The following is a 27,653-nucleotide window of genomic DNA, read 5'->3' on the forward strand; positions in this document are numbered from 1 at the left end:
AGCACTTTCTCTTCTCTACAGTTACATAGCCTCAGTCCCAGTTCCATGAGCACACACATGACTATAAATACTTCTTCCTAGGAAATGACTGATCTAAAGAAATTCCTATTGATCTCTTATATTGTGATATGTATATCTTGTCCCAACAAGTCACTCCTCTTGTGCAAACAAGTTACTTTCTTGTCCACACAAGATAAGAAGTCAACTTAAACGTAACAACATAACTTTTCATTGACTTTAAATTAAGTGTAACAAGTTAAGATGCCGCAGCCACTCTAAACTAAAATATTAGCTGTGTAAACTCTGTTTCAACATCCCACACCAGTGCAATGGGTAAGATAGAGCAAGTTTGGATAACTTGCAATTAATATGCTAATATGGAACTGCCATGCAAAGCTAATGGACGTCATGGCGCTAATTCTTCAGAATTAGTTATGTGCTGTGGACTGGCCTACAAAGTTTTACTATCCGCCTTTGTGTGTTTGCCGAGTAAAATCAGTCCCACCTTTGGCCATCAACGACTGTTGCCAGTGATGATTAATGCCCTTAGTGGGGATATTAAAGATTAAATTAGTAATATGTGGAAAAATAATAATGAATACCTTTTGTAGTTCCCGGTATCATTTTTAGCGTTCTGTTTTTAATGTTAAATCTTCCTACTTTGTTTGTCATGGCAGTGACAAATGTGGAATTCATGGAGTTGGTTCTGATATTAGCTAATCTAACTATGCTAACTACAGTTTACGCTGGTCAAAAAAGTTAAAGGAAAATGTTTAAGTCAGAGTATAGCAATCAGTTAAGTAGCAAAGGGGGTTGTTAATCAGTTTCAGCTGCTTTGGTGTTCATGAAATTAACAACAGATGCACTAGAGGGGTAACAATGAGACAACCTCCAAAACAGGAATGGTTTCACACGTGGAGGAAACAGACATTTACCTCCTCATCTTTTCTGACAGTTTTTTCACTACTTTGGCATTTGGCTAGAGTCAGTGTCACTACTGGTAGCTTGAGGTGATATGATGACCCTACAGATGTTGCACAGCTAGTCAAACTCCTCCAGGATGGCACATCAATACGTACCATTGCCAGAAGGTTTGCTGTGTCTCCCAGCACACTCTCAAGAGCATTAGGAGTAGGAGATTCCAGGAGACAGGCTGTTACTGTAGGAGAGAGAGCTTGAATCTAGATAAGCTGGAAGGTCCTTAACCCATCAGCAGGACCAGTATCTGCTCCTTCGTGCAAGGAGGGACAGTTTCAGCACTGCCAGATTACCTACAATATGACCACCAGCAGGCCACTGGTGTGACTGTCTCTGACAAAACAATCAGCAACAGACTTTATGAAGGTGGGTCCTTTTAGTGGGTCCTGTGCTCACCACCTGGCACTGTGGTGCCTGATCATTACCAGAATTGGCAGGTCCATCACTGGTACTGTCTGATTTCCACAGTTGAGAGCAAGGTTCACCTTCAGTACATGTGAGAAGGAGGAGAAGCTGCACAGAACATTCAGCATCTCTAGTTTGGTGGTGGGATAGTTATGGTCTGGGGAGACATATCCATGGGGGGAAGTGTTTACATAATTAATTTACTTATTTATAGAACTTTCTATAAATGCAGTGTATGTGTTGTCAGTGCTGAGAGGACGTTTTCCACCTGTGTTTGTGGGTTCCTGTGAAGTTTAATAAACTCCTTGCCTATCTAAAATATAATGGGACACTGGAGTATATTCTCGAGCATCTCCACACTTCTGATAATCAGCTGTCTGCTTGACGTTTATTCAGCTGTGTAAAAAATATAACTTTGAATCTCAGCCAAACCGATTTACTCAGGAACAAATAAAATACAAAAAAAAAGCCAAACAATAACATTTTTAGTTATCTAAGTGACTTATATATGTTTAACCTGAGTAGCTAAAGACGGCGGTGGGTTTGAAAACGATTTGCACCGAGTCCGGGTGTTCTCACGCGCTAGTGAGCCTTGCCCCCGGCTCGCTAACGAGCTAGTGGCGGTAACAGGCGTCGGAGCGATTTTGATAATAATGTGGTGTCCTGATAAACTGAGCAGATATTTGAGGTTACACAGCTACATTCTCGCCTGAAAAATATGTTAAAAGTTTATTTTGTGACCCAGAAAGAATAATAAGAGTATTATTAAAACTAACTAGCTGCCGCCATTGTTGGAAACTGAGCAGGGCTGCGCTATGAATTCTGGACACAGCTTCTTCTTCTTCTCGGGGTTTAACGGCAGCTGGCATCCTTGTACATGCAGTGCTGCCATCTTCTGTTTCAGTCCGTTATTACACTCTTAATCCTACTACTCATTCCTGCGTCTTTTGTGATCTTACAAAGCTTCAAACGACGCATCGACTATTAAATCAGTCGTCGACGATTTTGATAGTCGACGTAATCGTGACTAGTCGACTAATCGTGGCAACCCTACTTGTAGTGTGTACTATAGTTTAAATATTCTTGTTTTATTGTCAGAGCACAATTTGGGTTACTCCCTTTTACACAGTGCACAAACTCTGCTTGGATCAGCTGAGTTTTGTGATTGTGCTCTATCAAGCATGTTTTCCAAACAGAGAAGTTGCAGAGTATGCTGGTTAACAAGGTACAAGGTCAACACACATAACATAATGTTGCTACTCAGATATTAATTGATACTAAAAACAATTACTGATGCACCAGTCATTTCCAGCAATATTGATGCCAACCAGTGTCATCATCACCTCCTTTATCTGACACATAACTTGACAACCACACCCAGACAAGCAGGGGCACAGCCCTCGCTTTCGCTAGCAGATAAATACATGAAGAGCAGCAAAAAAAACTTGGTGAAGCATCATAAACATTAGCTATTATTTATCATTAATATAGCAGCGAGCAGAAATGATGAAAAATAAAACCACTCTATTAAACTGGGAGAGAAGTAGGCAGCAAATGTTAATGGTCCTGTCCGTATATAATATAAATAGTTATTTGTCTTAAATGTGATATCGTTGTCTTAAAGTTCCTGATTAAAGTTAAGAAAACTCTACCAGCAGCCAGATAGAAAGGGTAGAAGTCTACCTTAAAAAATATTTAATCTGCAACAAAAATGTGATGCAAATTAACCAGAAGCACATGAGGGTAACAGAGGTTATTCCTACAAACATTTGCACAGATCAGTATTCGTTATCAATATCAATACTAAGCTTGAGATGATAGCATTTTGACAACCCTAGTCTTTGGTTACAATCTTTAGAGTTCAGATTAGTTTCCATTTGAAAGACCCGTTTTACAACAAGCTTCATCTCTCTGGTTCATGGTTTGTAGCTTCCACTTATATACCCATATTTTTAGCCTGCATAAGAAAAAAAGTATTTAGTGAAGTGTGAAGTATTTTTTTCTGTAAAGTAATGTGATATTTTTCTTGTAAACTTGTAAACTTCGCTTGGGTTGGGGTTGTGCATGACCAAACAGTTTCGTCATACCCAAGGACATTTCTCAAGAACAGGAAATCTTTATCGGGGGTATTTTTGGCAGTTTTTGGAGCAGTGGCTTCTTCTTTTGGATTAGCCTTTTTGTTTATGTCTGCAATATCTGTTTGTTTGTTTGTTTGACTGTATGCTTTTCATACAAGTTTCACACAAGACAGATACAAACTTAAAGCAAGATTTATATATATATATAAAAGATGTATCGAGGTGACATAACTCAAGTGAGCTTCTTACCCTCTGGCATTACTGGACTGAAAGTGAAGTAATCTGTCTGTAAAAAGTAGTTGAAAAAATGTCTTTGTGTCTTGCATAAAGTAGATGTCCAAATCAACTATGGTTTGCTAAGATGAAATATGTGTAGAGGTTGGAGCAGTAATTTTTATAACTTATCCGGTTGTTCAGTCTGACGTCACTAGCCGTGTCTGGGCCTGAACTCCGCTGCAGGTCCATATATCAAACGATCACTGTGGCATTACTGAGAGTTGAAAAACAGTCTAAAGTCTTCCATCTTTAATAAAATGATCAGCGTTCTGCTCTACCAGGTGTAACAATTGAGTTTAACATCCAGGCATCCATGAAAACGGAATTTATGACATTTAACGGAGTTATAAGTTAACAGGAAGTTAGCTCGCTAGCTTCTATCTAAATACAATATAGCATGTCCTGACTGCGGGGTTTTGGAAACAAATTAAACAAATTAAAATTAATTAATCCGATTTTGGACCGGATTGTTTATGTAAACACATGTTCATATGTAAGTGTTCAAGCTCAAAATGAAAATGTTTGCATTTTCCCAGATGAACACTCTGGAATTTACCCAGGAGTTGCTATATATGATCATTGTTGTGGCTTTAATGGTCACATTAATTCATATCAAGTCCTGTTAAAACAAGAAATGAAAGTTTTGCAAAGTACACCATGTTTCATAAAAGAATTCTTCTTCACTTGTTCAAGCAAGTAGATAGATGTTTGTTAATAAAATGGCTGGAGAAGATATCAAGTTTCATTTTTAAGTGGAAACTGGAAAGAAGAATGTATCTGTGGGAGTGACACAAGCATTTAACTCACATGGAGACATACTCAGTTATCTGCTAGTTTGGCAATATGATATATTTCAGCTGTGTCAAGTTACTGCCTTTTCCACATTGCACCAGCATGAAGGGTCTCTTCCCATGGATACCCTCCCAGCAGTAGACTCTCTTTGTGTGCTAAGCCTCTTTCAGGTTGAAAGATTTATTGGGAAACTGGCTGGCAGTCTCTCAGCTCATATGTGAGTCAACCAGGGTCAGTATAAGTGACCCACTGGTGAAGTGATAATGAAAAATGACTGATTCCTGAAAGGAAATTTCACCATCATTACCATCTTCACTATAGTTTCTGACTACTGTCTCGTCTCTGGACTTTCTTTTGCTTAGTGGTTTTATTTTGAAAATGTTAACCTGCTTAATAAAGCTGGTGAAGGTGCACAAACTTGCAAGTAAAATAAGCTTATTTGTATATTAACTTAGGGAAATGTTGTGGCCAACTTGTTAGTCATGCTCATGTAAACCTCGTCAACCTCTTTGCAGTGTGAGGGGAAAATCTTTCACTTAAGAATTTAAACATAAATATTTAATTCTGCACCACCACGATGCTTCCTTCCACAAGTTTTACATAAAATTTAGAGGTACGTGTTGCACGGTCATCAAAAATGTCTTCAGCTTTACTGGAATGAATTGTCGCCCTTTAAGCTTTACGCCTGTGATCACTGCTTTATTTTGAATTCTTAATTCGATATATTTAGTGTTGAGCCAAACAAAATTCTGTCCCGGATAGAAATATTTGTGAGTATAAAGCTATGTACGTGACACGTGAAACGAATGTAAACGGTGAATGTAACATTGAATTCGCAGTGGGATGATGAAATTAATTAATATATACAAAAATATGATTTAAATTTAATTTATGAATATAAATTTAAAATGCATGGATGTTAGTAATTGCTGTATGTGTGATGATGTCTGTGCAATAGTGATGGGTCGGTAGCGAATGAAATGGCTGTTAGAGCAGCCAGCTCCTTATCACGAGCCGTTTTTCTTTTTTTTTTTTTTTTTTTCTCTCACCCGCTCGCACTTTTTTCCGCTTCACTCGTGCGAGCCTTGTGCTTTACGCTGGGAAGAGGGGGGAGGGGCGGTAGTTACACTCAGTAGCACAGGAACAGAGCAGGAGCAGTGTTGCCAACTTAGCGACTTTGTCGCTATATTTAGCGAGTTTTCAGACACCTTAGCGACTTTTTTTTTTTAAAAAGTCGCGACTTTTTAAAAAAAAAAGTCGCTAAGGTCATACTCATACTTTTTTTTTTAAAAAAAGTCGCTAAAAAAAGACGTGAAAACGTGTATCGCTTTTACTCTCAACAAGCAGCGGGTGCTGTAACACAGTCAGTTCTTCTTTTACTCTTTTACTCTTATGCTGTTTTGTGGATCACAAGGTTTAAAACTACTTATAAACACACACACACAAAGTAACTCCACCAGAGTGCTTATTTCGGGTCACTTTTGCCAGTCCAGGCCCGGGTAAAGGAGCAGGGTTGGAATTGTGACATTAAAAAAACAATAATTGCTAAAAGAAATTTAATTTGTAGTTCTAAATAAACTCTAAATGCATTTAGGACGTTTTTTACTCACTTTATGTCTCTTCCACGATGTTATTTCTCTCTCCAACAACATAGGTTACAATTAGATTAGCATGACCAATTATGCAAATTAGGCGATGACGTCATTTAGCGACTTCTAGCGACTTTTAGGACAACCAATAGCGATTTTCCTTACTGAGGAGCTGGCAACACTGAGCAGGAGGGAGCCAGGGATAACAACAGCACATTAGAAAGGTATAGTACTCATCCCACAACTATTTTCAGTTGCGGATGATAAAGGATACAGAAAGTTTATTCATGCAAGCCTATATGACAGAGAATGTGCATGTTCTTTTTGTTTTCATATTTTAATTTATATTTAATTGTGTTGTGGTTTGCAGTGTTTTGTGTTGTTTCACTTTAAATTTGTAAAAGGAAAAAGCTGAAAATTTAAATAGTTAAAAGTTGAAATGTGAATAGTTGATTTTTGTATTATATGATTTATTTATTACATTTTATGTGGAGTGAATAAATAAAAGTATATTTACGGTGGCCCCTACAGACAAATCACGTACAAACCCTGAAGCACGTACAAACTCCAAAACACGTAAAAACACGTAAAAACTCCAAAACACGTTGTAGTGGCAATTCCTTTACTTTTGTATGATCAAACGTCCCACAACTTAAAGTCCACAAGCCACTGCTGCACTGAGGTAATATTTCGTACGCAGGCAAAAGAAGTCCATTGTCCAAACCTTTTAGTTGAGAGTTTTGGTTTTGGTTTATTTATCCATTTGGCAAGCAATAACAAGATCCTTCCTACTGCTTCTCCTGCTCTGGTAAAAAACCATAGGCCCACCCCAATGCATGCTGGTCCTATACCAGTCTCTTTATTTATAGAAACAAAATGGCCCTACAGCTCTTACTGACTAATTTAACAAAATAACAACAAACAAAACAAATCATTTAAAACAAAATATTAACCGACAAATAAACCCCAAAATATAAGTAAACTAACAACAAACTTTAACTAATTTCAAAAATAAGAACAAAAACAAAAATAAAGAACAAATATCTCCAACACTCCGGCCCCTAATTGTGCATACAATCACAATTACTTTAAAGTCCCAAAAGGAGGAGCTATTCCCTTAAACAAATCCTTAATTTTCATTGAGGATTTTCTTCACGATGAGGCTTCCAGTAGCAAAATAAGTTTTGTCACTGGCCTTTCCAAAACACTGGTCCTTGTTTGTAGTCTCACAGAACGCACCAAGCCTTTTGCATCCTGGTTTACATTTAAGACTTTCGCCATCATCCATGATCCTCTTGGAGCTGTAGCGTCTGCAATTAAAACAACATCTCCAGGTATAAGACATCTTTTAGTCCTCATCCATTTTTGTCTTTCTTGCATCAAAGGTAGGTACTCAGAAAGCCATCTCTTCCAGAACAACTCTGCCATGTACTGTACCTGTTTCCACCTTTTCCTGACATGCAAATCACTTGGATGAAACAGTCCTGGTGGAAAAACTGGTTTATTTTTCAGCAACAACAAGTGATTGGGTGTCAGTGCTTCAAGATCATTTGAGTCATCTGAAACTTTAGTAATGGGTCTGTCGTTCATTATAGCTTCAACCTCACAGAAGACTGTGTGGAGTCCTTCATCATCCAGAACTTGCTCCTTAAGAACTGAGGCTAAAATATTCTTTACTGAACGAATGAGACGCTCCCACACACCGCCTTGGTGAGAAGCTGCTGGGATGTTGAAGTTCCATTTCATGCCATCCTGAACAAAAGCCTTTTGAATTTTGGCATGGTCCAGCTCAGTCAAACTTTCTTTCAACTCTCGATTCGCCCCAACAAAATTTGTAGCATTATCAGATCTGATGGTCGAAACTGGGCCTCGTCTACAGATGAACCTCCTCACAGCATTTATACAAGAGTCTGTATCAAGTGTACATGCAATCTCCAGATGTACTGCACGACTGGTGAAACAAGTAAAAAGAACTCCATACCTTTTAAGGAGACTTCGTCCTCTTTTAACACTTATAGGTCCAAAATAGTCCACTCCAACATTTGTGAATGGAGCTACAGCGGGGAAAATAAGTATTTGACACATCAGCATTTTTATCAGTAAGGGGATTTCCAAGTGGACTATTGACACAACATTTCCACCAGATGTTGCCATCAAGCCAAATATTGAAGTCATACAATCAAATCAGAACATATAAGTATACAAGTTAAACCATAATAAATAAAGTGAAATGACACAGGGAATAAGTATTGAACACACTTTATTCAATACTTTGTAGAAAAGCCTTTGTTGGTGATTACAGCTTCTAGACGCCTCTTGTATGGATAGACCAGTCGTCTGCATTGCTCAGGAGTGATTTGGCCCATTCTTCCACACAAACGGTCTTTAAATCTTGAAGGTTCCTTGGGCCTCTTTTATGAACTTTAATCTTCAGTTCTCTCCATAGATTTTCTATGGGATTTAGGTCAGGTGATTGACTGGGCCATTCAAGCAACTTGATTTTCTTTCTTTGAAACCACTTCATTGTTTCCTTGGCCTTGTGTTTGGGATCATTGTCTTGCTGAAATGTCCACCCTCTTTTCATTTTTAGCTTCCTGGTAGATGGCAGCAGATTTTTATCCAGAATGTCCCGGTACATCTCTCCATTCATCCTGCCTTCAATAATATGAAGTCTGCCAGTACCCCTTGCTGAAAAGCAGCCCCAAACCATGATGCTTCCACCCCCAAACTTGACTGTTGGTATGGTGTTCTTGGGGTGGTGAGCAGTGCCATTTCTTCTCCAAACATGGTGTGTAGAATGACTGCCAAAAAGTTCAATTTTGCTTTCATCTGACCATACTATAGTCGTCCAATAATCCACAGGCTTCTCCAAATGCTGTTGCGCAAATTTTAACCGAGCCTTGACATGCTTTTTGTTCAGCAATGGAGTCTTGCGTGGTGAGCGTGCATGGATGCCATGGCGGTTCAGTGCATTGCTTATAGTTTTCTTTGAAACAACAGTACCTGCTGATGCAAGGTCTTCCTGAAGTTCTGTCCGAGTGGTTCTTGGCTCTTGGAGAACCCTCCTGATTATTCTTTGGACTCCTCGGACAGGGATCTTGCGTGGAGCACCTGATCGTGGCAGGTTTATGGTGAACTGATGCACTTTCCATTTCCGGATAATGGCCCCCACAGTGCTCACAGGAACATTCAGCATTCTGGAAATGCACCTATAACCATTCCCATCAAAATGCTTTTCAACGATAAGATTACGAAGATCTTGAGAGAGTTCTTTGCTTTTACCCATCATGAAGTCTTTCCTGTGTGCCTTCTGGGTAATGAGGAGCCTTTATAGGCCATCAATTAGGACTAAAGCAGCTGATATCAATTGGTACTGATAGGGGACAGGATTTCTCTATCAATACTGACAGATTTCAGGTGATCTCCTGGCTTTCTATGTCATTTTGCCCCTTGTTATCTCCATGTATTCAATACTTATTCCCTGTGTCATTTCACTTTATTTATTGTGGTTTAACTTGTATACTTATATGTTCTGATTTGTTTGTATGACGTCAATATTTGGCTTGATGGCAACATCTGGTGGAAATGTTGTGTCAATGGTCCACTTGGAAATCCCCTTACTGATAAAAATGCTGATGTGTCAAATACTTATTTTCCCCGCTGTATATGAAGAACCCCTGGGTGCCTTTGGTGACACACGTCGCAATCCAAACGACTCCTACAGTCTTTGCTTGTGTGACCAACTTTTAAACAACCAAAACAAATTCCCCTTTCCTTGATAAAAGTCAACTTATCCTGATGCGTTTTAGCTTTAAACTGCTTACAATTCTCTAGTAAATGGTTGCTGTGTGAACAAAACAAACAACTATGCAGAACGGCGGAAGTTGTTCTGCTTCCAGTTGATTGAGTTTTGATTCCTGGCACTGTACTGACATTAGTGGCAAAACTACTTCCCTTTTTTCTTTGCTTGGTAGAACTTGAAGCTTTAAAGCTGCTTCCAGATTGTGAGTCTTGTATGTTGCCAAACACTGGATCTGATGCTACTTTTACCTGTTTTATTATAAAGGTAACCAGATCAGTGAATACTGCTCTGTAACCATTTTGTTCCTGCAGTTCATAGGCAACAACTCTCCATTTTTCCCTCAATTTGTATGGAAGTTTCATAACAACCATTCTCATATTTGAGGGCAAATCCAACTCCTTCATATAAACAACTTGCTGCATTAGATTCGAACATCCTTGAAGAAAAAGAGAGAATGACTGTAGACCTTTCACATCCTCACTTTTAATAGGTACCCAACTCACAATCCTCTCCATATATGCAGAGGCAATTTTATTTTCGTTCCCAAAATGTTCTTCAAGAAGATCTTTGTCTGTGGAATAGCCCTGCTCAGGTGGTAAATGCTGACAACTATGCACCAAATCTCTAGGCTGCCCCCTAGTGAACTGCTCTAAAAAATGCAAACAGTCGCTCCAGTTATCAGTTTTAGCTTCCACTCCATTTTCAAAGGCATTCATAAATGATCTGTACTGTAAAGGGTCTCCATCAAACACAGGGATGTTTCTGGCGGGGAGGACAGAAGATAAGTTTTGTTTTACAAGCAAAGTAGTGATGTCATTTTGTTTTTGCATAATATTTACAATCTCCTTCGTGCAGTTCCCAGTCAAAGTAGGAGACTGAGGCTGTGTTTGCTGCGTCACTTGAGCTGAATCATCAACCTGATGTTGGGTTTGACTTTGTCTAGGTACGATTACTTGTGATTCAGATGCAGAATTTATACCAGAGTAATCTCTTGATGTTGGAACAAATGTATCGGCACAAGGATTTAAACTAGGCGCTTCTTGTACGTGCCCTCTTTCAAAATAAGAGTTCATGCCATCAGAATGCTCAGAGCTACAAACTGAATTTATTTTTAAGACACGAAGCTTTGCATTGGTTGCTGCCAGCTCTGTTTCCAAGTATAATTTCTCCTTTTCTTTTCTCAGTTTCTCCTTTTCTTTTCTCAGTTTTTCCTCTTGCGCTTCGATAGAATGTTTTTTCTTTAATGCAGCCAGTCGCTCCATGAGCGCTGCCTTGTCAGCCGCAGCTTTAATGCATGCGGAAGATGTTGATGAAATTCGACTTTGCTGTGACAAGGTTTTTGAAGGTGGTTTTACACTTGAGATATTAGAGACACTGTCTTCAGGTTTTATTTCATCCAAACTTTCAACAGCTTTATCATTGCGAACAGTATTGTTTTGTTCAGTATACGGCTCGCCCGCCTCCTGCAACCAAACCTTTACTTTGTCCATAAAACAGAGAATGCTGTCACCTTCGACTGAAAATGTGCAACTTGCCTTTTCACTTCATCTTCTGGCAGTGGCAAACTTAAAAAGGATTCTTGCAAAGCGTTTGCATCTTGATAGCATTTAATAAACTTCCCAAATTCAGAAGACACTTCCTTAACGTTTTCATGTGAGGTCATTAAAGCGGAAATTTTCCCCATGTACTTAGATGCTTGCTTACACATTGAACTGCGCTTTTCTTGGCATGTCTTTATATACAAATCCAAACCTTTTGGCGTAAATTTAACGCTTCTTTTCTCTGCTTGCATCTCAGTGTCATCCTCTCGTTTACTCTTAATATCCGACATTTTTATTGTCCTCTTGGATTATTTCAAACTTTATAAAGATGCACAGCACACTGAGAGTCCATAGCCTAAAGTACAAACATGACATCCATTTACCTGTCTTTTGCAGCGGACAAACATTTCCACAGAGGGCGTTGGCATGTTTCAATTAGCGATCCAATTATGCACCAATTTAGTACGTCAAAACTCAGTTCATCAGTCTTTGTAGTGAAATTATGTCTTTAAACTCCAATAGTTTCACCGTTTTCCTTTACGGCTTAAACAATATTATCACTCACCAGCTTTGACGAACGAGTGACATGTTGATCCAGGCTTCAACATCAAATCCGTCTGGATTACTCACCAGACGATCCAATAACTTTTATTCGAGTTCGACGGTGATCCTTGAAATCCTTATATCCATTAATGAAGGATTATTCCTTTGTCCACGGGAAGGTTTTTACTTTGTGTAGTGGCAATTCCTTTACTTTTGTATGATCAAACGTCCCACAACTTAAAGTCCACAAGCCACTGCTGCACTGAGGTAATATTTCGTACGCAGGCAAAAGAAGTCCATTGTCCAAACCTTTTAGTTGAGAGTTTTGGTTTTGGTTTATTTATCCATTTGGCAAGCAATAACAAGATCCTTCCTACTGCTTCTCCTGCTCTGGTAAAAAACCATAGGCCCACCCCAATGCATGCTGGTCCTATACCAGTCTCTTTATTTATAGAAACAAAATGGCCCTGCAGCTCTTACTGACTAATTTAACAAAATAACAACAAACAAAACAAATCATTTAAAACAAAATATTAACCGACAAATAAACCCCAAAATATAAGTAAACTAACAACAAACTTTAACTAATTTCAAAAATAAGAACAAAAACAAAAATAAAGAACAAATAGCTCCAACACACGTAAAAACTCAGAAGCACATAAAACTAAAACACGTACAAAAGACAACAGAAGTGCTCCAGGATGCTGGGCGCAGTGTTGAGCCTTTGTTATCTTGTGGCTACACAAGCCAGCAAGTACCAACGACCGGATTTGGTGTGTGGTAATAACAGGTAAATGAACTTTTTTTTTTTTTTATTATTTGACTATATATGAATGCTTGTGTATAAATACACAAACAATACACATATGCTTTCATGCTTTTAATTGTGTAATTTAAGTGATCTAGGTAGCTCTGTTTTGGAAGTTCAGTTCATGCTAGAAATGTGTTTTGGAGTTTGTATGTGCTTTTTGGAGTTTGTACGTGCTTTGTCTCTAGGGGCCACCGCATATATTTATATATAAACATATATAAATAAAACCACTTTCTTTTTTTACATTAGTAATTCCTTTTGTGCATAATTTTATATTATTGTTACTAATAAATTAATTAAAGCAACAAAACAACCTGAAGAGCCGGTTCAGAGCCGAAAGAGCCGGCTCTTTTTAGTGAGCCAAGCCGAAAGAGCCGGTTCTCTAAAAAGAGCTGGAAATCCCATCACTACTGTGCAAAGTTTTGCTCAGATTGGCCCACCCATTCAGAAGAAAATATATAGATATGTATACACACATATACTGAAATCATTATACTAAGATTTAAGTTGCAGGATTGTCCCAAAGTCAAACTTCCATCCTTTGGTTGTGTTTGTGCCAAACCATAATTCTTCACTTCTGCAGTTTGATTGCAAGTGGGTTTTATGGACAATAGAAAACTAAATGGACCTTGATATAGTCTCGATGGTTTAAATAATATCAGGGCTGGTCTACAGTTCTTTGTTTGGCTTTGTTGAATCTTTTAACCACTACTGAGGCAAACCCATTTAGAGCCTACAAAGCCTGTGCACCATGACTGGAGGACTTAATGAATACTGTGGCCTCTTGCTGTGCCCAGTGTTGTTCACATCTATGTATGTGAATGTCTGCACATCAAAGCACTAGCTTTAAGTGTATTTATGTAATCACCTGCTGCATGTGTTTTCATATGGGGAGTGGTGTAAGGAAAGCAGTGGTAGATACTGAGATAAGAGGGTTTTTTCTGTTCCTGTTTTCCATGTATTTTAAGTGCCATGCTGGGAGGTTTACCCTATTGATTGTTCAAAGCATGAAATAAGATCACAGAAAGACCACGCTCTCCCTTCCTCAATCTAAGGTGACAGCTTTATTGTCCTTGGCCACTCAGCTAAACCTTTGTCTCTGATCAAGTAGAGGGGACCGCAGAGGAAGAGGGGGGAGGAGTAAGAGGGGGTGAGTATTCCCCTAAAGCATCGAGCAGTTCTGGACCTATTTCTCCAGCTATTAACTTTAAGATAAATCTGACACAATTAGGCCAGAGTGAGATTTTCTCTTAATGTTCTCTTGAAAGAAATGCTAATCCTCTCAGAGCCTTCAGTTTTTTGCCTCTTTCTTTGCCAGTATCTCAAAATGTTCCTGCTACCAGCCAGAGCATCGTTGTCCGCAGGCAATGACGTTTGCTGTGAGAATGAAGCAGGATAGTTGCCTGTGTTCCACCTCCAGGGCCTCATAAGGGCTCAGTACTGAGGAATGTGGCTCAGTTCATTAAGGCTGGAGTTCTGCATAAACAGTGTGCATCCAGCTTTCTGCATCACATGATCGGTTAGCGGCTCTCCCCCAACTGCCTGTTGCCACAGGCAACCGCTAACAATTGGAGCAGTGGAAGGGCCTCCCCTCATACCATTCATGTGTGCAGTCAGTGTTCTTGTTTTTGCCGCTCAGACAGCATCTCCCCTCCACGACCCCCTACGGATGATTTGTTGTTACTATTTGTTTTTACTAGGAGCACATTGTGGAAACTTCATGTTCAAAATGTGTTGGCTGTTGCAAAAGTTTCCACTTTGTGCAGGAAATCACCTGAAAACCACATAAAAAAAAATGATGTCAAACTCCATATTGAAGAGAAAAATGTTTTAATGCAGTATGTAAAATGTGCAGTCAGCGTTTTTATATTAATTACTCCCAAAAGATTTGCTTTTCACAACCATATTTGTGAGTTTGAATTATATATGATGATGAGTTTTCAACTAAAAAGTGTTTCTTATGTCTCAACAGGAGATTGTGTTGGTAGAGGGCAGCCGCGTGTTTGACTCATGGAAAAAACCTCCCCCTCCTGTCTACATGCAGTTTTACTTCTTCAATATGACCAATCCAAAAGAGTTTCTTGCAGGGACAAAGCCAGAAGTTAAACAGATTGGACCCTACACGTACAGGTAAGAAGCAGGAGCAGAACTTGTCAACTTCTTGTTGACATGAATGTTAGCAAACAGATGTTTATGGTGAGTGTAAAAAAAAAAAAGTCTTCTAAGAAATCACTGAAATCACACAATCTGGTAAATGTGCTCTGGGTAGAGACTGTAAATAAAAGATGGATGTAGCCACGGGGACATGACAAGTACCTTTTTGACTCAGGCTACGTCCACACGTACACGGGTATTTTTGAAAACGGAGATTTTTCGTTAACGGAGATTTTCCGTGTTGTGGCGTTAACGTCATTTCAGATTAACGCTGACAGCACTAGTGGAAACATAATGAATATGACTGCACATTTACGCCGACATCATTCTAGTGCAAAGACAAGTGGAAGCAGACAAAAACAACAAGCACGCATGCTACAAACTTTACCCGAGTTAGACAGCTGTTAGCACGTGATTCTCCTTATGGGGACCTGATATGTTTAATATGCTGCTGAGAGTATACCCCAGAAGAAGCGTATAGTATAGCTTTTAATTTGGAAAGAGCCATTTCTCTGTAATAAACTCTCTTTTCCAAAGATGAGTGATTTCTTGATCAGATAGATTAATTTTTTTATTACTTTGTTGTTTCAGCAACATTAAATTTAAAAACTGTACTTTTGAGTTAAAATATATATTTATAATTTTAATAAATGACAAATTAAAAAGGCGTAAACATTTTTTTTCTATATCGAAAAAATATCGAACCGTGACACCAAAGTACCTAACCTAACCGTGAATTTTGTGTATCGTTGCACCCCTAGTATTCTGTATTATTCAAAATGATTGTGTGAGTCCGTAACCTTACCATGAAAGTGTTTATAGAGGTTTGTCTTATCTGGGACTGTAAATCTTTTTGCAATTACAGCTATCGCCATCTGGAGGGCTACAGTTTGAATTCAGATTTTTAGGCACTTCTATAAAGGCTTATTTTTTCTGGCTATAAACATGGTTTATTAATGCTGTAAAATTTGGCAATTGTGATAGTATAAAACATATTAAATATATATAATACCACTACTACTGTGTTGCCATATACTGTGCATGTTGAATTTTTGCTTAGGTTTTCTAAGCTGGGCCACAGGTCATAACTCTCAGGCTGTGTCATGTGGCCTTCTGCTTTTCTGCTTCCTCTTTGCGATATATTACTTTCGTCTTGTCTTTTCCTCAGGAGGCCTTTTTTATTTTTTTGTGTGGGTTGCTAGTTTTTAATCACTAGTCATCAAAATCCTGCACTCAATTAAGCCCTAAATGATGATAACTGCTAAAGCACCGGAAACGTTGCAACAGCCAACATTGTGTATCAAGATAATCTATTCCTAGAATGTCATTTTAACAGTTTTGGGTTGGTTAATTTCAATACGATGAATGATAAAACTGTTGCTTCACAGCAAGAAGGTCCTGAGTTTGACTCCCCAAACTGTCTGGAGCCTTTCTATGTGGAGTTTGCATGTTCTCCCTGTATCTGTGTGGGTTCTCTCTGGGTCTCTCTCTCTCTCCCACTGTCTAAAGACATGCACTTAATGTACTTAGGTTAACTGGGGATTCTAAATTGCCCATAGGTGTGAATATAAGTGTTAGTCCTGCGTCGCACTGGCAACCTGTCCAGGGTGTTCCCCGCTTCTCGCCCTATGATAGCTACAATAGGCTCCAGTACCCTCCACGACCCTGATAAGTGGAAGAGAATGGATGCAGGGATGGATGAATGGTTGCAATGTTGTGCTAAAATACAAATGCAGTGCTACGTTTATGTGGTCTGCGTTTGGGGATTTTAAATGACACTCTTTTCCTGCGTTTGCACAGGGAGTACAGGTACAAGGACAACGTAAGTATGGTGGCAAATGGCAAAATGGTCTCCGCGTATAACACGAAAAGCTTTGTGTTCCTGAGGGAGAAATCTGTGGGTGATCCAGCTGAGGATAACATCACCACTGTCAACATCCCTGCCTGGGTGAGTCATGAACTGAAAAAGTAGAGGAAAGTGGAAATCCAAGTGGGTTAAAGAGGACTTTATGTTCTCTTTGTTACTGAACATTGTTTATTGTGTCCTCATTTCCATCTCATTGTCCACCTTATCCCGTATTATTAGTTCAAATTTTTTTTCCTCACAACTGCTTCCGTTCCTGTCTCCAGGCTGTCATGAACAATGTGAAAGATAGTTTCTGGAAGGCCTCCATGGTTTCAATCTGGATGAACTCTCTCAAGAGTGATCTGTTCACTACACGCACTGTGGATGAACTGCTTTGGGGCTACAAAGATCCTCTGCTGGTTCGCGTTGCTGGCACCAAACCTGAGGTGGAGACGGTGTTTGGACTCATGTACAAGGCATGTAACAGCTCTTTACAAGTAATATAAAGCTATGAAAAGAAAGTTGTCAGAGCAGATCCTCCATGAAGTCTTGAAGATTTTTTGTTTCTCCAGAAATAACATTTGAAAAACACGTTTTGAATGTTTGTTTGTTTTTTTATTTAGAAAAATGGAAGCAACGACGGTGAATTTATCTACCACACTGGAGAGCAGAACTACATGGATTATGGCCGGATCGAAACATGGAAAGGCCAAAGGTAGTGCTGATACAGTCTCACGCAAACACACTCTCCCTCTCTGTCTTCATCCAGAGTGATGAAATTTTATTGGGTAACCTTTGTATTAACAAGCCTGTGAAATCCTTTTTTTTTCTACTTTTTTTGGCAGTAATAGAGATACTGTCTGCCTGCCTTCATCCTGATCTTTGCCCTTAACACAGAGCACAGAGCAGGATATCCTGATGCCTTAAAAATGGCCTTTACTGAACCTTCTTATCCAGTTTTATTGTCTTAGGTCCCCTGGAGCCTCTAATTACGCTTGTGCTCCTGGGTGTTTTTTTTTTTTAACTGTGACTTTCAGATAAAAACACATTTGATCATCAAAACGTACCACTGCAATTTATGGTTATTAAGATGAAAACGATAAATTTGTTTTCACTGGACGGGATTATTTTGAAAATGAGATTTGTTTTCTTTTTTCTTTTCTTTTTTTCGATTTTAAATACAAGCCTGCACATTCCAAAAGCCTTTTTTGGTTGTTTTGTAGGGAGTTGACTTTCTGGAGATCTAACTATAGCAACAGCATCGTTGGATCAGATGGAAGTGCTTTCCACCCCCTGCTTGACAAGGATGAGCGCATTCACATCTTTACTCCAGACCTGTGCAGGTACGGTTCATCACCACAGTGCACTCCAGCCCTTTTGGTGGTATGCCAACCACATTTTATCCACTGTGGTGAAGTTTTGTGTACCAGTTTTTATTTTTTCTGTACTAATGTTTAGTTTAGTTTTTAGCTACTATATACATAGCAAAACCCAGACCTTTTTAAAAAAAAATTCCATTCTGTGACCATGTTTTTTTTCCTGTAAAGTTGGTCTTTTTTTATCACAAGTCTGTGGGGAAAAGCTAATTTTTGGAGAGAACCTCAAGTGGCCATTAGAGGAACTGCAGTTTTGACTTTATTTTCCTGCTCTTGGAGCTTGGCTATAGCTAAAAATTACTGTAGCTGGCAAAGGAGGGAAAGGGCATCAGCTTTGACGTTAATTTTATTAGTCATGTGGTAAAAATAAAGTGTTATTTCAATTAAAGAGTTTTTCAGTAAAACACATGTAATGTGGTTACCATGGGGACCTGTGTGCCCCTATCTGTTTACACTTGGTGTCCGATTTAGGACATTTTACATGGGGATTGCATGTTCTATTTCTGGTACATGACAAGCAGACCAGTGTGGAGGCTTTCACATCTAGTATGGAAATAATGTCCACAGCCTGTGGATCACATGGTATGTTATTTTAACATCCTGATCACTTACTAACAGCTCAGTGGGTGACCTCTCTTTGCTGTTGACTTTTCTGCTTAAAGCACGAGGACTGTTTGAAACACTTAAGTGGCATTTTCCAGAAAACACCATGAAAAGGCTTCCTTATTAGGAGAGTTTCCGTCTGGAACATCAGGGACAGGGTGAGAGAGGGAATGCAAGGACAATTGTGGAATAACAGAAAATAAGGAGAGAGAGAGAGAAAGAAAATGCTTTTAATGCTTGATGATTGATGGTAAGTGTTACTTTGTGCTAAGCACAGGACAAGTATTTCCTCTTGGAAGTGTTTGTGAGAAATGTTCTCAACTAATGCTTTTGGGGAAATTTATTATGGTTCCTCCAGGATTTCCAGGATGTCTTTAGAGACAGTTTGACGACTGCTGAGAATTGCAACGAGTACCAAATTTAATCCCAAACCTTGTTTGTTGCAAAACAGACGTGCTGCTTCCCTAGTCTTCATAGCAAGAGTTTGTCCTTTAGAGAGCACAAGCTGTTTCGGACGTCTTCCTCATGTTGTTGAGCGTGGAAACAATCTGGAAAGTCAGAGTGGAATGGTTGCACCTTTGACTTTGATTGGACGTGTGTCAAAAACCCCTGCACCAAATATTTACAAAGCACTTTCACCTACTTGTTCTTGGCCTGGTTGTGTCATCATGGCGTCTGTGTAACTGTGACTAAAGGGAATACGCCCCCTCCCCCCTTTATTGTACTTACTACAATCATTTGAAGTGGAAGTGCTCCATTAATACATGACGACCTTTCACACAGATCCTCAGCCCTATGTATAAGTCACTCGCTTAACATAACTTTGTGTTTAAAACGCATGTTTAGTTAAAAGAGAACACCTGGGACTGCATAGCAGCAGAATTCCCATCTGTGAGCTAAACGGGTGGTGGCCTCTCGGTCCAGAAACTGGCAGCTGAGCTACAAAGAAAAAGAATTGGTAACATGTGTCATTGTTCGAATACCAGCTTCACCATCCTTTTGCTCATCATCATTACTGACTTCATTAGAGGGTTTTATTTCATTTAAAAAATGTTGAAAAAAGAAAGTCAAAAATACACGAATATTAAATGACAGAAATAATAGACTCTCTCATATCATTTTAATTTAACCAGCCCTGTGACACTTTTTCAAAGCCTTCATTCTGTATTTAGTGGTCACTCAAACAAAATTGCATCGCAAATACATTTTGGTGAAGTTACGTACGAGCAAGAACCCTACAGAGCGCTGAGTTTAAAGACACCCTAAAAATGAAAGCAAAGAAATTATGTACAGCTTATGTACAACTACGCAGCAACTCAGAGGTTTACTTAGTAGTAGCCTGACAACATCGGGGCGTGCTCCTAATGAGATGACAGATGGTGCCCTGGGGGATGTCCTCCTAGATCTGAACCTGGGCGTCACTGACCTCCTGTGCAATCTGAGGTGCGTAGGATGGAAACATAATCTCACAGGAACCCAGGAACCACTGCACCAGAGTGGTGGCTCCAAGGATTCATCCCGACACCTAATGGCATTGCCTGGTCAGTAGATGTTTGTATGTACCTCCATGGATATGCCTCCACCTGCTGTGATCTGTGAAAAGCACAGATCTCCTGTGATAGACCTGCCAATTCTGGTATGCTATGGCAAATGCTAATCAGGCTCCACAATGCTGGGCAATGAACGCAGGGCCTACTAGAGGATTTCAGGCCCTTAGACTGCCCTCATGAAGTCTGTTTCTGATGTTTGGTCAAAGACATTCAAAATCTAGGTCATTTTGTAGCAACCCGTTCCTCTGTGCACAAAGGAGCAGATACTGGTCCTGCTGATGGGTTAAGGACCTTCTACTGCCCTGTCGAGCTCTTCTATGGTAACACTGTAATAGTTCTCATTCCTAGCAGTATAAGGCCAAGGATTTTCACTTGGCTTTTCCCAGGAAGGTCAAGGGAAAGGTCTGTACAGTATTGTTGCACGATTGGTGGGCTGCACCCTCCCAACCAGCTGGCAGACACTGTATAGAGTGCTTTGTTCTCACTAAGACTGGTTGGGATTCCCTCGACAAGACAAAGCTGCAGATATGCAGGGCAAGGATGAACTGCTCTCAGTTCTCTTGGATGTTGGGAAAAAAACCACACACACATTTAAAGATTTCACAGTGTCTTTGCTCCCAGTACTAACAGAAGGTTAACACCACAATATATTATTTGTCTTCCCTGCTCCCCTTACAAGTCTAGATTTACTGATGAAGGAGCCCCAGCAGGATTTTAGCATATTGTTGAAATCAATGTCAGTCATCTGGTTTCCTCTTTGTGTCTCTGCTGAAAGTCAGTCTGCAGTGTTTTTTTTCTTTTACTTAGTTCAAACAGTCTTTCTTAAATAACATAACAGAACATTTCTCATGATCGCATTGCTTGTTATGAAGTTCCTCACCAAAGGTACAGTCCTTAAAAATATTAGTTTGAAGTATTCAGCGTTCACACTCGATCATGCTGAGAATTTCCAGCAAAGTTCCAGCAGTCATGTGTCACTATGAAATGCTGTGCTCTGAGTGAAGTTACTTGTTTTTGTGCAATGTGACTGTTCGCTTTATTCTCCAGGACCATCTACATGGAGTTTGAGAAAGACGTCGAGGTGAAAGGGATCCCAGCCTACCGCTTCACACCTCCACCCTCTGTCCTGGCCAGCAAAGAGGAGAACCCGGACAATGAGGGTTTCTGCGTCACCCCAAAGGAGTGCCTGGGAACTGGCGTCCTTAAAGTCAGCCCCTGTCGGAAAGGTAATCGACGCAGCACAGTTTCTCTCAGAAACTTTCCATGCATCGGTCATGATTCAGCACCAACATAACCCATTTTATTCTTTTCTCCAATTTCTTTAATAATGACACAAAAGCTTTGCTTAGACTCAATGTCCAATGTAGTAGCCATTAAATACTAATGGCTACTACACTGATATCAATAAAGTCCTTCTTTTGTTTGTAATGCTAATACCCCCCTAAAATACCCATGTGACACAGCTCTCCCCACACCTCAGGCGTCATCTGACATGACTGACCCAGTAGCAGAGTGGGCGGTAAGCCCTGTCACCTGATTCTGCCCTTGAATATGACCGGGCATTACCTCAGTGTTCATAGCTCAGCTGTGCCTCATCTTTCCATCCTGTAAAATCACAGTACTTGTGGTTTCAACATTTCTTTTACATATTTAAAGTAAAAAATATGGAATTTTTTACATGGTCAATGCAGTTGATGGCCCGTACTGCACCTTTCTGTCACAGCATGCAGCCATTTCTAACTAGTTTCACAGAGTTATTCCAGCAAGTGAACGTCGAGCCCTGTTTTTTCTCACGTCAAGGTTTTATTGTTGTGAAGTGATACATTTGAAAAACTCCGTGCTTTGCTTCAGAATAATGTAACTGTGCCAAAGATTAAAACAGACGTCACAGATTGGCGTTCTCAAAAGGATTTTCGTTGTCCACTAAAACAAATGGAACAACTGCAGTTCACTTCAAAGGTAAAAGTATTTTTGAATGTTGTTTAGCCATAAAGAGAAATTTGATTGCGTGTTTATGGCCCGGAGTTAAAGAACAAGCGCAGTAAATAAAGGCCTCTATAAGTATACCAGTATGTGTGTGTGTTAGCACGCCCGCATTGACCTTGCCAGTTGTCATGTGAACAGCCTCTCAGGTGACTGCGTGTGTCCAATGTTTTTGTCAAACGTCTGTTGCTAAACAGGAGAGCAGGAAAACTCTCACCTCTGCCCCACTTTATCAGCACCTCTAACTGCCCCCCTCCTCTCATAACTGTCTGGCTTTGTCGCTGCTGCTGCGGGGACACATGGTTTTTCCACCGTTGGACCATTTGTGTTTGCTTGGGCCACCCACCAAAAATGTATCACTTGACTTTAAGATTGCGAGTTTGACCGAGGTGATGTTGTAGGAACGTGAAGTCCTCCATTGACAATATAAGGAAGGAACTCAGAAAGACTAACAAGAAATTTTATCTGGATATCAGCTGCCGCCTTTAATTGCTCACACAACAGGGGTTATTGTCCATTTGTGATGATTTATTGTTTGTTTTTGTTTTTCTTGGACCCCAAGTAACATGTTGCGTCCCTGTCAGATCGTATCTCACCACCTTCTTCGCCTTTTGATCTGTTTTGTTATTGTTGTCATGCCTTGATTAGATCAGACTTCAAACATGAAGGAAATGGGGCATTAAAATGTTTTCTGTGCTGCCGCTTTAATGGCAACAGTTATGTCATCTTTGTGGCGCTTTGCTTAACGTGTGTAGATTCGCCATAGTCGTGTGAAAGAGGTTCGAAGGTTTTACATAGGAGACATAAAACATGATCTGAACAACAGCACGTGACTTTTCTACTCTGCTTGAGCACTCAAAGTGCTTTATACTACAAGCCTCGTATCTATATAGCATTGAGACAGTCACGCTCAATTCAGGGTTCAAAATTTTGCCCGAGGATGTCTTGGCATGCAGATGGGAGCTGCCAGGGCTCGAGCCACTAACCTTCCAAGCAGTGGACAACATGATCTAGATCCTGATCTCTCTTCTTTTGAAGAGAAGAGGCTTTCTCCTTTTCTAGATTGGGTCAGTTTAGTGTGAAATGATGGCCTTGCAGCAGAGGCGTGCGGGAGCTCGAGTCTTATTAAACATTTTTCATTTCTTCTCTCAGGTGCGCCAGTGGTTGCCTCCTTTCCTCATTTCTACCTGGCAGATAACAAATATGTGGCTGCCATTGAAGGACTGTCACCTGAAAGGACGCATCACCAAACTTTTCTAGACCTAAACCCGGTAAGTCTTCAGGCTTAGGGTCAAACATTAAGATGTACTGCTACGCCACCTAGTGGTGGAGTTCTGAAGTGTATCTATGTTTATATACATTATTTTCTGACAGACCACTGGAGTGATTGTACGCGCTCACAAAAGAGCGCAGGTGAACATCTTGATGCAGCGAATCCCTGGATTCCCGTGAGTAACACACACTTCTGTTGTTGTTTTAAACATATGCGTGTAGGTGCTGTTTTTGATTACCAACCATATTTTTTGCTGCACTTTTAACAGGACCACTAGATCCCTGAATGAAACAGTATTTCCTGTAATGTTCCTCAATGAGGTAAGTGATATTACACATGCTGAAACACAGGAAACTCCTAGATCCTTATTATGAGGTGCAATAAAGAAATTAAACAGTATGTCAACATTTTGAAAAAGACACGTGTTACTGAGAGTTAGATGATTATGTCGGTCCAGCTTAGCTTTACTGAGCTGAGTGTGACTTGGAGCAAAGATAGAAAACAGCTGGAAACAAGCGACCTGGCTCTGAACTAATGTAACTGGCACAAGGGTGCGATGAGCAGAGAGTCCAAGTAGTAACTGTCTCCCAGCCAGGAAATAGTCCTGCCCCATAACCTCCCTAAAGACACAGCTTTGTGTTTTTTCACATGGGCCTCACAGCAAGAATGTCCTGTTTTAGAATCCACCAGCCTGCTGGGGCTCTTCTGTGTGGAGTTTGCATGTTTGCTTGCCTGCATGGGTTCCTCCCTCGGGACTCCTCCCCTCACACTGATTGAGCAGTTAGAAAAAGACAGACAGATGGGTTTTGCATTGATTAAGCACTAAACACAGTGCTTAGTAACACAATTAAGTTGTGTTTTTCTGGTGATATTACAGCAACTAGTGCAGATTTCCAGTTAAGATAAGAAGAAGCCCAGCTGATTCAAATTAGGCATTGCCAAGCAAATTTGGTGTTTTCCACTGAACATGTATCTCTCAGCTGTGTATCCAGTCTCAAAAGGATTTCTTTTCAAGAGATTTAGACAAGGCCAACATAATCAAAAGGAGATTTGGTTCCCAAAAGTCAAAGCCTGGCTAGATTTTCCCACATTTTCAGCCTTGATGCATTAGTACTGATTGGTTTCTTCATCTTCTGTATGCTCAGCTGAATTCCCCTCTTCCTCTGATGGATCTTTTACTCTCTCTCTCTCTCTCTCTGAATAAACAGAGCGTGGAAATTGACGATGCGTCTTCAGAGAGATTAAAGAAGCTTCTGCTGATTAGCAATTTGGTGTCCAACTTCCCTCTCGTCATTGTGGGACTGGGTGTTATTCTGCTCATGGTCTTTGTCATCCTCCTGTGCCGGGCTCGCAAACAGAAGGTATGAGACTGCTTCTTGCTGAGTCCTAACAACTTACAATTTGCCTGCTCCTAATAAGTCATAATTTTTGCACAATTCATTGAGTTGCTTAATTGCACACTAATAACACCGAGCTTGTGTTTCTCACTGTGTGTTCCTGGGAAGAATGAAGTTAAGCGCATTGTGTTTACCAAGCCTCTTTATGCTGTAAGTGTTGCTGCTTTATTTTATCTGCTTTATTTATTCATTTGTCTTACTTTGGTTATTATTTATCACCTAAGTGCCTTTTTTTCATTTAATCTTTCATTGCACAGCTAGACCAGTTTCACCTGACTTAAAATAACTCTGCTAATGTACACTTAATGCATTGCATATTAATACTGCCTGTCTTTTTAATTGTTGTGAGATGGCATGATTAAGGGGAAGCAACCACTTTCCATTACAGGTATAACTTTACAAATTGTAATAAGACCTGATTAGTTTGTAATGCTGCTTTATGTCCTTAATGTCCCTCTACAGTCGTCCGCTGAAGACGACACCGCTTACTCTCCAGTTAATGATAAAGAGAAGGAGGATCCCCAGAATGGAACCTACATTGGTCTGACACCTAAGGCTAACGTGGAAGCTTGAGGATGTGCAAGGGGTCTGTCATAGAGGGCTCAGGTGAAGAGGATATGTTTTTAGTCTCAGATGTCTTGTATTATATGCTCTTAGGTTTCCTTAGAGAGCGCTAAACTCTATTCCCAGACAAACAGTGTTTAGAACACAACAGTGGCTTCTTCTAGCTGCTGCTAATTATGTAAAAATAGTTGTAAACAGTCATCCAGTAAGCAGAGATGACGAGTGTGCTCTGTGGTGGTTCTAAAACAGGGGTCCCCAATCCCAGTCCGCGAGGGCCGGTGTCCCTGCTTTTAGATGTGTCCTTGATTGATCACAGCTGATTTAAATGGATAAATTACCTTCTCAACATGTCCTGAAGTTCTCCAGAGGCCTGGTAATGAACTAATCATGTGATTCAGGTGTGTTGACCCTGGGTGAGATCTAAAACCTGCAGGGACACCGGCCCTCGTGGACTGGGATTGGGGACCCCTGTTCTAAAACAATCACACCCTTTAAATGACGGAGGATCAAAACTGCCAAAATTAAGAAGACATGGAAAAAAATGAGTAAATTAAGGTTAATGGAATTTATTACATTATTTACAATGCATTTGTAAATGATTGTGTTTGCGTTTGTATTATTTACCTTTGTACTATGGCTCCATAGTAGAGTTGTTGTGATTGACACCTCAGTCACACTCGGGCCAGAAACTGGTCAGCGACCCCCTGCCGACCTCCCATATTATTTACATTTGTCATAATTATTCTGTTTATCTACAATCAGATTTAATTTCATCTCTCTGTTGGCATTTTTGTGTTTTTTGAGTGGGTTGGGGTTACATGTAGATTTCCTGTTTTGGTCCCAACTAGCCAAACAACAAAGAACCACTCACTGCTTAAGGAATGGAGAGTGAAAGTGGACATTATATTCTGGTTGTTTTTGTTTTTTAACGAAACATTCATTGTTGCAGCCAAAGAGACTGCTTTTCCCAGACTGTCTTTATTAGACTGTTTTAAGTGTCCTTGTTGTCCGCTGAGTTACTGAGTGTCACTAGTTAGCTAACATAAGCTAATGTAAGTCTATTAGCAGCAACCAGTCCAGTAATGTCATATTCTGTACTGGCGCAATATAGCACTAAGCATGTTATAAAAACACATATTTTTTAAAATCCAGCTTCACACACAGTTTATAGAGGTTCATTTGGAAAAGCAAATATGTTTGGCACAACAGTGCATTTAAATCATAATTATGATTTTTTTTTTTTCTTAATTTGGCAGTCTTGGTCCTCCATACATAGTTAACTTCCTTTCATTATGGCTAAACTCATTTGTCTTGCTTTAGACTTCAGATTTTTGGAATGATTACTTGTACAAGCGCACCGAAGTCATTTGGGGAGCAATGTGATGAAATCCTTAAACTAATGATTTTTTGGGGTGTTATATTTCACTCTCAGGGGGTCTCATCTTAGAAGCTGTAAAGCAGTTATTAAAGCAGGAGAAAGCACAATATACCGGATGATAAATCAGTGTTACTATGTCTCATTTGCATTTCATGTTACAAAAAAAATGTCACATAATATTTTCTGCTCATCCATGGCGCATAGAGGGATATCTAACAAAACCAGCATACCTGAGAATCTTCAGAGTATGGCATTTGTTTGTAAATACATACAGTGTAAGAAGTGACGAACTGCTTACATTCCTCTCAGCGTGTGATGGGGATGAGTATCGGACAAAACACTGTATATTTTGGAAATTTTAATTTGTAAAGTAAGACCAACCTTGCTTTATGGTTTTTTGTGTTGTTGTTTTTTAAATGTGTCATTGTAGAAATGTTTGAATTAAAGACATTTCATGTAAGAACTTTATAAATATTTATAAAGCTCTAAAGCCTTAACCACGGCAGATTTCTTTGGTTGAAACCATTGTTACGTCCCTCTGCAGCCTCGAATCTGCTCAGTGTGTTCAGCTGGTGCTAATTGGCCACACCTAATCAGGTGTGGATAAAAGCATACCTGAGGCAAGCTTCCCAGGGAGCTCACTAGTCTTTGCCTTGGTGGCACCAGCAATTTTAGCCAACCTGATAGTCCATTTTAAGATAAACCTCTTTTTAC

The 27,653-nt window shown here is 39.8% G+C and overlaps 1 protein-coding gene across 2 annotated transcripts in view; it reads left to right on the forward strand.

Moving 5' to 3' along the window:
* LOC113025604 (lysosome membrane protein 2-like) overlaps nucleotides 1-25,820 on the forward strand; it is a 26,388-nt gene extending 568 nt beyond the window's left edge. The window contains exons 2-13 of one of the 2 annotated variants that reach the window (XM_026173518.1): nucleotides 14,788-14,945; nucleotides 16,770-16,917; nucleotides 17,100-17,291; nucleotides 17,439-17,530; nucleotides 18,039-18,158; nucleotides 21,392-21,570; nucleotides 23,480-23,598; nucleotides 23,702-23,775; nucleotides 23,869-23,920; nucleotides 24,809-24,961; nucleotides 25,106-25,147; nucleotides 25,460-25,820. In XM_026173518.1, coding sequence (XP_026029303.1) covers nucleotides 14,788-14,945; nucleotides 16,770-16,917; nucleotides 17,100-17,291; nucleotides 17,439-17,530; nucleotides 18,039-18,158; nucleotides 21,392-21,570; nucleotides 23,480-23,598; nucleotides 23,702-23,775; nucleotides 23,869-23,920; nucleotides 24,809-24,961; nucleotides 25,106-25,147; nucleotides 25,460-25,570 — 1,440 coding nt within the window. In that variant the 3' untranslated portion in view covers nucleotides 25,571-25,820. The remainder of the gene's footprint in view (nucleotides 1-14,787; nucleotides 14,946-16,769; nucleotides 16,918-17,099; nucleotides 17,292-17,438; nucleotides 17,531-18,038; nucleotides 18,159-21,391; nucleotides 21,571-23,479; nucleotides 23,599-23,701; nucleotides 23,776-23,868; nucleotides 23,921-24,808; nucleotides 24,962-25,105; nucleotides 25,148-25,459) is intronic. The other variant, XM_026173519.1, reaches the window with a different exon arrangement.
* Nucleotides 25,821-27,653: the final 1,833 nt, after the last annotated feature.

The sequence above is a fragment of the Astatotilapia calliptera genome, chromosome 7 (assembly GCF_900246225.1).
Source record: "Astatotilapia calliptera chromosome 7, fAstCal1.2, whole genome shotgun sequence".
Taxonomy (NCBI): Eukaryota; Metazoa; Chordata; class Actinopteri; order Cichliformes; family Cichlidae; genus Astatotilapia; species Astatotilapia calliptera.